The sequence below is a fragment of the Stegastes partitus genome, unplaced genomic scaffold (assembly GCF_000690725.1).
Source record: "Stegastes partitus isolate 25-593 unplaced genomic scaffold, Stegastes_partitus-1.0.2 Scaffold56, whole genome shotgun sequence".
Lineage (NCBI taxonomy): Eukaryota > Metazoa > Chordata > Actinopteri > Pomacentridae > Stegastes > Stegastes partitus.
The window spans coordinates 638567-653753 of record NW_007577787.1 but is presented as its reverse complement, the minus strand read 5'-3'; the positions used below and the strand labels follow the sequence as shown (position 1 = coordinate 653753).

The following is a 15187-nucleotide window of genomic DNA, read 5'->3' as shown; positions in this document are numbered from 1 at the left end:
ACAGTTCATCATGCACAACATAAACACACAACAACAGATAGAAGCTTGTTTTATTTTATTTATTTTCATAAAAACAGTCAACAGGCCAGTTGAGTCGTGTCATAAAGGGGGCTCCAGTCAGACAGGATGCTCGTTGATTGATTGTTGTCCTCCTGGTGATTGATAGATAGCATTTTCTTTTCTATTTTTGGTTCATTCAACAGGAAACACAACGTAGAAAGATGAGCTGTGACGTACATTATGCACATCTGTCATCTTTCTGCTCGGCCACTGCACACCTGTAGCCTGTCCTGCATGGAACAATGCAGGTTTTGTACCGCAGTATCTCACGGATACTGTTCAAAACACCGGACAGCAAGTCACACTGGCATTCATACTTTGGCTAAATTGACCATTTTATATTTCTATACAATTGTTCGAATGACTGGTGTTGTGACTAATTGTTACTGAAAAGTTGAATTGAAAGTATCAGCATCACGAGGAAGCCCTTGACATTCATAGAAAACACAGGTATACTATCATGCAACAAAATAATACGCGTATACTTTTGAATTAATTAAAAGAACCTAAATAATATCTAGAACTAATCAGCTACGTAACATGAGTTAATTTGTATTCAGTTAGAAAACAAAAAAAAAAAAAAAGGGAAACGGGCAAACACTGCCTACTACTGATGTCAGTATACATGACTGTACATCACGTGTGTCACTGCAGAAACAGTTGTCTTCATGCAACAAAGAAACATCAAGTTATCCCTGTAACTCAACTAGAAGAAATAAAAGATTACACGAGTAATTATGTCGACATTCTGACAATTGCACAATAAAAACAGGTGCAATTATAGAAAAATAAGAACAAAAAAAAATTTAAGTGGTTTTCATATTCCAAAAATAACAAAAAACGATACTAAAATACGGACTTTTAATAAATTTACACTGTTCACGCCCCAAGTTCTTAATCGTAACAATGCACGTGGGACATGTTTGTTTCATAAGATTTCTCAAAATCAAATCATTTTTAATCATATTGTAGAGATATTACAATAGACGACGGCTACAATCCGAGCTCTCCTCATTGGAAAGCTTTGACTTTTTTTTCCTTGAATACATATGGACCAAAGTTGTAAGATACTTAATATACTGGATATCATCTCAATATTGGCAGCATCCACATTTAATTAGCAAGTTATTCTTATGGCATTATCGGTAAAAGTTTAACTCTATAATCACTGATGCAGAAGAGCTCCTGGTGTGGGTGTTTACTTTGTAGCTACCAAAAATACATACTGTGTGTCTGAGGCATTGATTTGCAATTAAAATTGGATTTTAAAACCATAGTTTGACCGGGGAGAAGTGTTGTTTGTTTCAGTCTATAGGCTCTAGTGCACACCTGAGGTAGTGTTAATGTAGGCCATTAATGTTCTGAATGACTTATGTAGCTGTACAATGGCAATCAAAATCTAAGAATCAATCCACAACACTTACATGACTGCTAACTGAGACAGCAAAGCAGCTAAATTCTTAAGTTTTAAGGAGTCTGACTTTGTAGATCATGTATAACTTTCACAATAGAATCTGCTGCACGTATCTTTTGAAGCATCAGTCTTGTGTCCGTACAGTGTGACTAACTCAGATTAGATGTAAGGCCTTTCATGTTGTATGTAATTCATCCGCATTTTTGATTGAAAAAAAACAAAAGCAAAAAACAATCTTCCCTAGTTGAAAACTGGCCACAGAAGGTCAGAGGAAAGACAGAGCAAGACTGTAAAACAAACTGTCATTGTTATGCGCTGTGTAAGAATAGTGCAATGTCTCAAGCTTCACCAGCAAACACCAGTTATAAAAAAGAGAGAGAGAGAGAGAGAGAGAGAGAGAGAATCAACAACTGCATGAAAATCAGATCTCAACTCAAATGCCTTTTCCTACAGAAAAAAAACAGAAAATAAAAAAACAGCATGAATGAAACTTCACATAGCACATAGCTAAAACGAAAAATAAAACAACAACACTTCTTGGTGAGTTAGTGCAGAAAGCAACACTGATGCATTAGTTTGTTAGGAGCCCGGTTAGTACTGCACAGTGTCAGGGCAGTTGGCAGGTTATTTTAGCTGAGCGTTGCCTTGGTCCAAAAAAGGGGGCCACAGTGGTTGGCCGCAGTGTCTATGTGTGTCTGCATGAGTGTTTGAGTGGACTGTGAGCGTGTAGTATCCTTATGTGTAGGAATTGAGGCATTCCTTTGAGCGTGAGGTGATGTCCTGCAGCTCCCGCTCTTCCTTCATTTTGATGTCTTGGTAGGCATGCATTTGACTGGCATCCTTAAGGTAGGCCCAGTTTGCTGAGAGAATCATGAGGAAGTGGATCTGGAAGAGAAGGGTGAGGTGGATGGCCGGTGAGCATGTCAAAGATGCAAAGCAAGCTACAGGAGTCAGAGCTACAGTACGTCTACTGTGGACGTACACAAACATAAAGTTAAGTTTTGTGTTTTTAAAAAAAAAGGCCTGGCCTGTCACGTGACGTACAGTACTGAAAAAGACATACCTGTTACAGTTATTGTAACATCACTGTTACAATCATGACTAATACTGGAGTTACTAACTATTCACAATACTAAAGAAACTTTTAAGGCGAGAGGATGAGTGAGGAAAGAGAGCCAGAAGTTGTGCATGCAAGCTTAATGTGGCTGGAAAAGCTGGAGGTTAGTGCCAAGCATGAGCATTTAGTGAATCTGACCCTGCTTCGTACAGTACCCACTTCAGTTTTATAAGCGCTGTAGGGTTTATAAGAAATAGACCAGGTAGGGATACTTTTGTAAACAAAGATTGTTTATTTTATATAGAAAGTAAAAGCTACAGTCTTGAAAAACTTAGGAGAAAATTAAATATATGAAATATGGAGTATAAGTAACTATAAACAGATCAAAGAATCTGAAAATTGTAAGCATGCAGGCTCAGTGTTAAGATAAAAACAAATGGCTCTTTAATGGCACTTTGAGAAAGAATAAAAGGAAAATGTATGAAACAGAACATCAACTTCATAGCTGAGGCTATAACAGCATCAGCCCTCATAGAAAAAAAAAATACATTTACTCTAGTCTAAAATAGGAGGATTTCTTTTTTCATTTTATAAAATACATGGAATTAAACTGAGGCTTAGGGCCTCATGCAGAAGTACACCCCTGGTACTGGCCTAACCCTTCATGTGTGCTATGCTAGGTATGTGCAGTTACTTTGAAATCTACAATACATAACTGGTCACCATAATACTCATCAGCATAATACAGTTGATAAAAGGTTTTTTAGTTCAGTTTAGACTTGTGACCAAAACAAAATAATAATAATACTGAAGGTTTTCTGTGTTTCATGGGTTGGTACCAAAAATTTAAGGCTAAGCAAGAAACAATAAAATAACAAAGAAGGCACTTTGCCACTGCCGCAAGTCCTTTTTTTTTATAATTGAATCACTAGAATTCAGCAAAACTGCTAATCTGGCAATCAAAAACATTACGCCTGAGAACATCTTCAATATTTGTCATCAGATGTCCACATGGACTAACTTCAGAGCCTTACTATATTACTATACTGTACATCTATATGAGCTTGGTGCAGTCTATGTCTTGATCCGACCTCAGGACGCCAATTCAGATCGTTTTTAAATTAGTGTGTTAAACCTGCACAAGTATCTTACAATTACGAAGGCCTCAGGAGTTTGTGCACACGTTTCAGCTCTGACTGCAGTCAACTGAGCTCATACAAGGCAGAATACTGCGTGCTAAATACTGTGGATTTATTCATTTTTAATCATTATTTTCAACCTAAGTTACTCCTGCAGTTGAAGCATCTGTGCAGGCCAAAACCAACTTCACATATTACGAATATAAATAACACTATTGTGGATTCCTAGCTGTGCACATTTCTATAAAATCTGATGGTGACAAATGTCTAAAAAGTGAGTGCCAAGGAAAGCAGAACAAACCAGTCAACTAAACACCACCCCACTCTGAAGACAACTTTCATCAGGTCTCCTCAGACAAGCAATATCCCTGGATACCAAATGCTAAAAGAAGCATATAATCAGCTATTTACACATCATGTGATTACTAATGGAGAGATGTTGATTTTTCTATTCTCAGGTTTTGTTTTGTTTTTGTTTTTTTTAGTTCATTTGTTGTCAGTGGCAACTGTCTCTACTCGGCACAGCCTCGAATGGTGCGCCGTGCTCTTTAAAACAGTTTAAAACTTAGTGCAGCAGTCTTCTCGACTCTTAAACTTCAAAACGGCAAAGTTATAAGTGGTAGCCATCATGTAGATCAGCTGGTGGAAGAGAACAGAGAAGGTGGTAAGAGTACATGCCGGTGACCTCCTCGTCACTGATATCGTGACAAGTTAGCAAAGTGACCAATCAGTTTTCAGCAGTAAAAGGTAAAATATTAAGAACCATAATGTGCGATTTAACGATACCTTACTGTGTTATTTACTAGGTGTTATATCTGACAATCGTAACACTGAAAAAGCAAGCCCAAACTGCACACTGTACCGACCATCCTACAACATAAACAGGGCCGCGTGCATCTAAGCAGATGGGAAACAGCAAAATGGAAATTCGAGGAAAAGCCTACGTGTAATCATCCTCGGTGAGGTTACATAAACCATATGGGAATGAGAAGAGGAGCACTTGACACATGATCTGCTGATACAAACCGTGCAAAGATGGACTAAAGGGAGAGGATGGAGAGACTGGAGGGAAGCTTACCAGAGCGATCACAGTGGCTCCTGCCCCGGCACACGCTACGATGTACAGGTGATAAGACAGGTAGAACTGAAAAAGACAACCAACAGTCATCACTCTGTTGAAAAAAATAAGTTATCTTATCCCACACTGCTCTGCACGCCTCTTCTGCGTGACATTTGTATAAATATGTGTGGATAGACGACAGCGTCTTACCTCGCTGGTGTTGCAGATGTCACCTAGCGTAGATCCACAGGCTTTTCCTGGTGTGGCATTCCATGGAATAATTCCTGCAAGCATGAAATCCAATAGTTTACTTTTGCACCCAACAAGGTCCTCATATTGTGTGAACCATGACCGAACCCACGAAGCACAACACTTTAACCACAACCTACTGAGTTAATGTCCACCGATTGAGCCCAAAGTGCAAAATTAAAATGAAAATTCAAAGATTTAATGGGACACTCTTTGTCATCATGAGAAACAAATATCTATTTATTGTCTTCTGTGACTCTGCAGCTTCCCACAGTTTGAGAAAACAATGCTGGTAATGTTGAAAATGTTGTCTCAGCTTGAGCTTGGGGACATCAAATTATAACAATAAGTTTGCATTACAAGCTAGAGATAAAAAAAAAATATGGAGGGTTTTTACCAGTTGGGGAGGGTCTAAAAGTCAAGATATCTTGGCATCCACTTCATGAATATTGATCATTGATTTAAATCTGTTACTGCCAAGTCCCCAAACTTGATGGCAGTGCAATAATAAGTTGCTGGAGTTCCTCTTTACACACAACTTTAAAGACATTCGAGGAATCATTTGTCTCATTTTTTGTTGTCAGTACCATAAAGGTCTACCTCACAATAGCAAAAGTTGTGATGAGAGTTACAAACTGTCCTCTTAACTCTGCCATTTTCTTGTGGATTAATGGATAAATGTACTCTCCTGCCTTCCATATTTCAAAAAATAGAAAATTGGGAAAGTTACTTGTTGGTAAAAGTTGTTGTGAAAGTCACAATCAGAAGAGCTGTGCAACATGCAATGAGGGCTCACAAGCAGATGTTGCTAGATTTTGGGTGTTACAAGTAGGGATGCACGATATATCGGCGACCACATCGGTATCGGCCGATATTAGTGTTTTTTCCAATATATTGGTATCGGCCTGATGAACAAATTTAGCTGATGTGAAAAAACAATAAATGTCTAACATTAAAGCCTTCGTCTTTGATATGCTGCTGTTTCACAGATGTTTTTACTTAAATGGTCCTGGACTTGAACATTGAATATGTTAAAATGTGTTTTACGTTTGTTACATTATAAAGAAGACTATAAAGAAGTCTAATTTGGTATGGGCTTCTTTTGAATAGTTTTCACGTTCTCACAGCGCTCACTTATACTCATGTTTCAGTGTGAACAAAAATTGAATATCAACATCGGTAATATCGGTTATCGGCGACATCAGAAATCTTAATATCGGATATCGGTATCAGCCAGATATTTTAATATCGTGCATCACTAAGTTACAAGTAAAGTTTACAGGGTTGGGAGCCCCTGATATTTAATCATGCATTGGTTTTAAGCCACCTGAGTGCTCTGACCAGAAACTGCTGCATTTGTTTAGTCTGATCTCAAAGCTAATGACATTCCCGGACAAAGTGCTGTTCTCTTACCATACTGACGAACATCCACGCAGATGGAGTCGATGTTTGTGAGGTTGGCCATTGGAGACTTCATGGCGGCGCAGGTAGACCACATGTTGTAGAAGAGGAAGACGGGCACAGCAGAGAAGCCGAACACACCGAGCCAGGCCACACCCAGGATGTACGTGAGGAACACAAACTGAGGATGAAGAAATGTCACAAAACCATGAAGCTAAATCAGCTGTTTTTTTTCCTGTCATACTTCATTCCTATAATGAACCTCATCCTCATGACTGCGTTTATATTTTTTAATCACATGGCATAAACTCTTTCTTTTTTTTAAAGCACGTGCTGTTTAAAAATCAGGTTCAACACGGCGTTGTGGTTGCATTAACATACCATTCCACTGATGCAGCGTCCGCAGATGGTGGTCTTGAACTCGCTGTGCAGTTCCTTGACTGCACTGGTGGTGTAGAAGCCCTCGGCGAGCAGAATGATCCCGTACAGGAAGAAAAAGGAAGCGATGCCATAGATGACATACTGCATCAGCTGTATTCTGTTAAAGAGCAATGTCACACATACAGCTTAGTTGTGCCAGTGAAGCTGCAACAAGTTAAATCCAGCAGGCACGGAAAAGAAATCAAGAACTGATGTTGTTAATCTCCAACATAACACCTGGAGAGACCCACTAAAAATGTCAGGTATAATAGCAGCATGACAGAGCGCTGTGTGGAAAACAGCCGGGTGGAATCATTTTTTATTTGCATGCAATCCTTGAAACATGATGGGATGGTTAATCATGAAAAGATGGTTGTGAATGAGATCGTGTCCACGTTTCTCTAAGAGGTGAGGAGAGACGCTAAGCCCAAATGTGGAGATAACAGGTGATGTATGTCTCTGGAAATCATCCACCGAAAGACGGACTGCCTCTGCGGACATCTTAAATTAAACAGTGCACTTCAAATCCACCTCAACATAAAACATATGTGCAGCCCTGTCTCATGTCATTCCTCTTTTATTGTAAAAGGCCCATATTAGGACCGTTCTCAAGGATAAGGTGAACATGGGAGACGATGTCGGCTAAAAATAGCTTACATAAAGTCAACCTCATTAAAAGAGCTATCTGTCTTGGGTTTGGAATGCTCTTTACTGTCATGGTTATGTACGAACACGTTTCCCAGCGAGCGTAATGGATCCCACTGCGATATCAAACCAGGGAATATTTGATATAATCACAAACTTTACCAAGACAGATAAGATAAAACTGACAAGCAAACAAAGCTATCAGTTTTATCTGTTTCTCAGACTCACATTACGAGCAGCGCGCATAGAGCATGAGGTCACTTACACATTAGTCAGCATGGCGTGATCGGTGGTGACCTTGGAGAAGTGGGTTTCCAGGATGGTCACGGTGCCAGTGAGAGCCACATGGCCGCATCCACAAAACAGGGCAACGCCGGAGAAGCAGAGGATCGTAGCCACCAGCGACGCGTAGGGCACACCGCCTAAACATTTGATGCAGCACTCGAAGCAACCTGTTGAAAAAAACAGAGAAAAGTGTCAGGGGTGATGGCCAATTGATATTGCAAAATAATTTTCTGCACCAAATGGTTTCACTTTTAAAGGCCATGAAGTGACCTGATGTCAACACCTATTGTCAATTCCATGTGAGGGACCATGGAAACAATCTTGAAGTAATTAAAGATGATCAGTTATATGAATCATCAACTCATCTACAAATAACACATTGGGCAAGAGGGAAGATTATCACAATCACTCTGTAACTAATTACAACTTTTCAACAAAGCCCCATCCTCAATGCTGCAAAGGAAACAATGCAAACAGAGCTGGTGCATCTGTTCAACAGCTTTCATGAAATTTATCTGCGGTCATGCTTGATGCTTCCTTACGAAACTTCTGCAAGCCCCAGTGGAAAACAGAGCAGCTTGCTGTGTGACATGGAGCTTTTACAATCTACACCGCTTTTAATGTTTCATTTGACGATTCATCACTACACTTAAAGGGCACTAATGGCCATCCACCAGGTCAGAGCAATGGGTGTCTGCCAAGCTGTAATGGAAATCAATGACAGCTAACCATGAGGGAAATGAAGTGACCCAGATGGGGTCTGTCTCGTCCACTGTGTTCTTATGCCTTGTGAAACGGAGCCAGTCATCACAATGCACCGTCTGTGGACACATGCAAACAAGCCGCAGTGTGCTTCCAATCAGATCCACATGTGTCTGACAGGATGTTGTAGAGTCATAGGACATCCAGGTCAGTGCCTGTTTATGTTTTAAACCTCGCGCATATGCCCGATGTCACACTGCAACTACGAGTATTTAAAGCTGCTATGGTCAATATTTTCACATTAACACTGCATCAGATGACTTCGTGTGACGTGACAGAGGTCGCTCGGGGAGACCAACCCACACACATCAATCCTCAACTGTGCAGTTTCACATCATGTGATCATATGAGAGCTTCTGGGGGAAGATTCAAGATCAGCAATCTGAATCACAGTTTCAACCAATCACATTCCTCTGACAAGCAGATCACATGCCAGATTACAATCATCCACCATCTAAGATTGTCCGACTTCAAGTAGCAGCAATACAGTGATGAACATCCAGCAGGCTGAAGATTTCTCTACAAATTTAGTTGAGTCCAACATGGAGCTAGATGGACAGTGAATCTGGGACCTACATGTCAGGTACACAAACATTTGTCTGATCTCCAAAGAAGTGTTAATGTTGTATCTGCTGGAAATATATAAAGGCAATCGTTTGCCATCTTAGCACACTGCACTGCCCCCAAGTGGCCACAACATCAGCTATTGTAGGTTTAAGATCACCTGTAGAAAAATAGCCAAAGCCTGCACATGCATTAGGAAAAGGTTGTCTACAGTATAGAAGTCTGCATAAAAGTTTCCATTAAAACCATTCTGTTGCATACCAACAGCATGAGATAGGATTTCAAGCAGCCTTTAATTTGGGGTGTTAATAATCCTCTGAACCCAGAGCAGTTTTTAAGGTTTTTTCTTTTTTTTTTGGGTCATGCTACACTTTTTTTCTTACTGTGGGCTGCTTTTTCATAGCAGTATAAAGTCCTGCATCTCTATGGAAACAGCCCAACCATGGCTAGACCTAAAAAGAACTCAAAAGTGTGTTTTGATTTTCAATTCATTTTTATACTTTTCTCCCACCTGCTGTGAGTGAGCACAGCCTAAAGTTCAGCCAGAAGAGTTTTCGTCATGTGACAGCTGGTTGCAAAAGAGTCACTAATGGCTTCAGAGTGCAGAATTTTTGTTTTTTCAACACATTTCATTCGTGCAAGTGATTTATTTTTGGTATATTTTCAAATGAGACATGTGGTATAAAGTAATTTTGATCAAATATTATGATTTTAAGGTTAGATTTGGTTCAGTTTCCAGACAGAGTGGAACATCACAGATGATTGGTTCAAGGATTGTTGGGAAGTTCAAAATCCATTGATGCTTTCTGTTTTTGCAGTTTCTGGTTCCAATAAATTCTAAAATTTTGACAACAGGCCTTTCAAACCCAGCTGGTTTTGGAGTTCAGAGGGTTAAAAGTAATCCCCAAATCATAGGTGATAGAATCTACATTATGTCCTGTATCCTTCTGTAAGTTTCTTCTTTAATTTGCCACATTTAGACAAATTATCAGACTATTTCAACTATGCTTTTGGATGTAGTAGGAAAATAAACATGCACTGACAGACTGTGGACAATAGAGACATCTTAGCTCGACAAAACTTTGAATTTTCCTTGAAGAAAAGAGACCAAAAATTCCATTCCACTTGCTTGCCTCCTCCATGAGGTGAGGATCCTGAAAGTTCATCTGTGTTTGTTCCCTTTGCAATGTCATGACAAAGGAAATTAAAACAGATATACTGCTGCTGGGCCAATACTTTTCTGCAGTCAGATGCTTCGTCCTGACTGTTTGTGCAGTACTGGGGAGATAAAAACATTTCTGTGGCCTCGGTGAATGAATAGGAGTTGCCATGGCAGCATGTTAACCACAACTCAATGAGTGTGCCCACAGCAGAGTCGCTAACTTCTCCCGCAGCCCACATTTCTCCGATGAACATGTCGGGGAGGGAGAGTGGGTTGCTGGGAGTCAGATCACAGAGCTCCACAGGATATTGAGCCCAGCTGCAAAGTAAATACAGGCCATTTAAAAGAAAGAGCTGCTCTTGTAGTAGAAGGTACTGTCAGGTAGCGCTGATCCAGGAGCAGATGTCAGCTCAACATCAACTCATCCCCACTGTTAAAGACTGTTTCCACAACCACATACTTTGTCAGCAATGAACGATGCTCTTTTGAAGTGTTTCCATATGAAAACTGAGGTTAGCGTTTCTACTTATGAGCATATTAAACGGCACAAAAATCCAGTAACTAGCACTAATAATTATGACTTTATTTGACATGTAATGGAAGAAAAATCAGCAATTCAAAAAGCATTTATATAGTTTGGGTGCCATAATATCATCATGACAGTCTGCCATCATTTGCAAGACTTGAAAAAGAAAAACACAATCCTGAACTCAAACGAGGATGTCAACAATGATGAGAAACACATATTGCTTTTGCATCAAATATGTAATGTTTGAAATTCTTTAAAACATCCCGTTGATGTTGCATCCCTCCTGTCCATCCACAGAAGGTCAGCCTGACATGTCTGTATCTGCCATGCTTGTCTAACTTGGTGCACTTACAGAGAGAAAATGTACATTATAGCTGAAAGCCACCAATCCGATCGATAAGCCATCAGTTTGATTAGTGTCCACTCAACACGAGCGAATTGCTTTTGAAGCGTCTATCCATCCAGAATGTTGGTTAGGCATCTCTCTCCCTCTCTCTCTCTCCCTCTCTTGCTCTCTCGCTCTAAATGGAGAAAGCGTGAGTCACCAGTTGGGTGTTATGCTTAATAGCACAATAAATCCCGGGTGGTATTTTCACAGCTGGACGCGGCATGTTGTCAGGTTAGAATAACTCTATTCACAAAGCTTTAGTTTTGGGATTAGACATCAGGGAAGACGGAAGTGACACCTAAGCCCAACACCACCGTCAAGCAGTCTTGCACAAAGTACCACAGGGACAGTAGTGTGCAGCAAAGTGAAATAAGACTTGTTCAGTAGATGGATTCAAAGGCAGAGTGGTGGGGAAAAAACATCTGTGAGATATGACATGTTCTTAGCTTTAAATCTGTGGCTGCAATTTCAGATTACCTTCTTGACACCAGATTTGTTAGTTTTTTTCCTCTATTTTTTGACGCAACTTATGTAACCAAGAATAAGAAAAATACCATTATCACACTTGTTTGTTAAAAAAAAATCGATCTAAACTGAGCTCATCGCAAAAACTGGAAACACTGAGAAAAGCTCTTGTTTGTTTAGTCTCTAGAAAAATCAAAGCGTAAAAACAACAGCTTGTGAGATCATTTCGCGTGGCCCGATGTCAACAACAAGACTCCAGCAGCTTAATATTTACTGGATGGATAAGAAAACAGCATCAATCTTCTAACTCTCTGCGAGAAAATGATCTCAAATTTCATAGCGAATTTTGTCATGTGTACTTGAGTTAGAAAAGAAACAGCCATTATCTCAGTGTACTGTGTGGGATTTCATAGTATACAGGATATTGCAGGGAACACTTTAGGTCAAATCCTCCTCCTCTGCAGGGAATAACAGTAGGAGCTGGTGACTCTCTAAACAACAAGCTTGTAGTAAATGGATCCTGCTGGCTTGCTCTGAGTGGAGCACCATAAATGAATATCACATTGGGCCCTTTCCTTCTGATGACTTTCACATGCCCCGACTAATACTCCTGGTCGGACCTCCGACTACTTCAAAATACTCCACATCTCCTCGCTACAGTACATGAATGAAAGGCGGAGAAACAGAATGAAAAATAGAGTGAGAGAAAGACAAGTTAGTGACTGTTGACGATGACAATGTCTGGCCTTGCAGCAGAAGCTCGATTTGCCACGTCGGGATCACGAGGAGAGAGAGAGAGAGAGAGAAAGAGAGAGAGAGAGAGAAAGATGCTTGTGTGAGAAAAAAGTGTGAGTGTGTTACATTGTGTGAGCGAAACCAAAAAAAATAAAAAATAGAAACAGAGAGAGAGAGTCCAAGAAGCCTTGATACAAAGAGCCAGTGTGTACAGCCCGAGACTGTCCATCACACTGGACTCTCAGGGGCCATTCAGAATAGCAGTGAACCACGGCCCTGCTCTTCCGGCCCACAGGCTGGAGGCCCAGGACAAGCCCACCACTGAGCTCCATCCTGTGTGCCCCTCCAACGCTGCACACAGCTTCGCCACAATGGGCCACAACAGCCTCTTAACACTCCAGGAGGATCCTGTTTGTCGAGGCATCTCAAACCCGTCAGTGTGTGAATGAGATGGCTCATTAAGACCAACATGAGTTGCAAGGCAAAGCTGGCATACAGACCCTACAGAGGCACGACAGAAACAAGAAAATGAGAATGAATCACCGCAACGCTGGATTACAAAGTGGGCAACTGCTCCTGGGCCTCAGAGTTCCAGAAACACCTACGATTACTGAGTATCAGTTGGGTCATTTTTTGTTGGAGCATTTTATGATTGTATTTGATAGCCAACAGTAACTAAACGAAGAAAGTGAGAAAGGTGGAATGACTCACAACAATGATGCCTAAGTGGACTCTGGAGAAGTTGCACCACTTTGTTTAAAAGGGCACCTTAGTTCTTGCAAATTTGAACACTAATACAATCTTTTTAGCCAATTTGAAAATCTAATTTTTTCTTTAACTAAATCACCACACACGAACTGACTGGCAGATCCAAGGTCATACCGGTTATTTCCAGGAAAATACCCTGAAAATACTTGAATCCTACTATTGTCCACTGTACAGGAAGCAGCAGGGGCCCAACAGCAAATGTTTGTCCTCGTGCCTCCAAACACATTCGTGTGGCCATGCATCACCGCACTCTGCTTGAACTCTGGGTCATCACTAACCCCTGCAGCTGGTCCTGCCTCATCACCGGCCTCCCCTCCATCCTTCAACAACCGCCATCACGTAAACACAGCCTGTCGTCACCATAACTGAAATCTTCCAACAGCTGGGATGTTCGCTAGAAAGTGGACAAAAAAATGTCTATATTCTCCCTCGATCGCACAGAGAAATGCCAGCAAGCTGCGTTCAAGTAAGCCGCGGATATTTTGAAAGAAACTGTTGAATTCGAAATCTATCGCAGACACAAACACAGACGCACCTACCCAAACAAAGAATCCCATTCAACGCACACATATACAAGCTGCGCGTAATCATATGTACATAGAAAAGTGTGTATATGATATGTAAACAAACCCCACTCGCACAAGTAAACACACTTAGACACACACAATTTGTGACGAAGACACTGCAACTCGTCCATTTCCTCCCTAAGTCCTGAACAACAAGGCGGCTTCCAGCTCCATTAAAAGCAGCCATCCAGTTCCAATGTAAAAATCTGGGGCTCATTGCTAGCAGATGTGTCTGTTTACAGCTAATGCTAAGTATTGTTGTTTGTTGCTCCATTGGGGCGAGCTGCCAAATAACCATTTATGAGAAAGAGTCTCATTTTCCACACTCTCCGCTGAGAGGAGCGATACTTAAAAACGCTGTAATGGCCATAATGGCAGTTCTCGAGGGATGAGGGAGATCTGAGCCTGCAAATTTATCAAAAGTGGTCTCACTGTTTACTTATCTAACAAGAGAAACTTAAACTCTGCCAGCTAATAGCGGTTGATTACAGCTCACCCATGGCTGTGTGTGAAAGGAGCTTGGCTGAAGGCGACACACAGGCAATAAGAGCCAATAACGGTCAATAATGGCTCGTAATTTTTTTATGTGTGTTTGGGGACAAGAGGAATAAAGCTGTGAACATGACTTTTCAAGTAAATTATGGGAGGGTAATAGTCTAATTAATTCTATTTATAAGCCAATATCATATACAGTTGGGGCTTTACAGGTCCACAGGTCCTCAAATCAGCTTTTTAAGACAAAGACCATGTGATCAGAATATCGCCAGCTGGGGACCATTGCTGCATGTATAGTTTCCAAACTTTCTTCCCTTTTATTTCTTGTTAGTTCTTTACAGTCTTCTTAAAGACATAATATCTTGAAGATATTAAAAAAGAAGTAGGTCACACACAAAAAAAACTCTTGGGAGAGGTAATTAAGAGAGACCTCTGGCTGGCTGGTGATATTAAGAGCTGTAGGTGGTTCATTAGCAGTTACAGAAAATAAACAGAACGCTGTAGCATTTAGGAGGCATATAACATTGTGATCAGAACCTATTGGGATTACGGTAGGTTTTGTACTATAAAATCCAACACAAGCTGTCCAGTAAGATGAGGTCCAGCATTTAAGTGCCTCTCTGGTCTTGGTTTAACCCTTACACACTGTTTATATTTTATGACTTCACAGTCTGGTTCAGGTCAGTATTGGATTGTGAAGAATTCCTGTCAAGAATTCCCCCATATAAATGTCTCTACCTAATTTTAAACTACAGATCTATTTAGAACATCTAAATGGCCTATGCCACATTAATAAATGTACATAAAAAATACACATAAAACATGACCTGTACAGTTTCACAGTTTCAAGATTACCTAAAATCCCCATTTGCCTTAAATATTTTCATTTTTGTGTATTTTGGATCGGGCTGCAAGATGGTGCAGTTGGTTAGCACTATTGCCTCGCAGCAAGAAGGTCGCCAGCTTGCGTCCCAGTGGGGGCATCGGGATCTTTTTTAGTGGAGTTTGCATGTTCTCCCCGTG

At 40.5% G+C, this 15187-nt stretch overlaps 1 protein-coding gene across 2 annotated transcripts in view; it reads right to left on the bottom strand.

Annotated features, from left to right (window-relative positions):
- Positions 1 to 44: 44 nt before the first annotated feature.
- gpm6bb (glycoprotein M6Bb) overlaps positions 45 to 15187 on the bottom strand; it is a 31501-nt gene continuing 16358 nt past the window's right edge. The window contains exons 2-7 of one of the 2 annotated variants that reach the window (XM_008275642.1): positions 7711 to 7897; positions 6762 to 6918; positions 6393 to 6561; positions 4941 to 5014; positions 4749 to 4814; positions 45 to 2359 (exon numbers count right to left, since the gene is read on the bottom strand). In XM_008275642.1, the coding sequence (XP_008273864.1) occupies positions 2210 to 2359; positions 4749 to 4814; positions 4941 to 5014; positions 6393 to 6561; positions 6762 to 6918; positions 7711 to 7897 (803 nt within the window). In that variant the 3' untranslated portion in view covers positions 45 to 2209. Of the gene's footprint in view, positions 2360 to 2800; positions 4310 to 4748; positions 4815 to 4940; positions 5015 to 6392; positions 6562 to 6761; positions 6919 to 7710; positions 7898 to 15187 lie in introns of those variants that run through there. The other variant, XM_008275643.1, reaches the window with a different exon arrangement.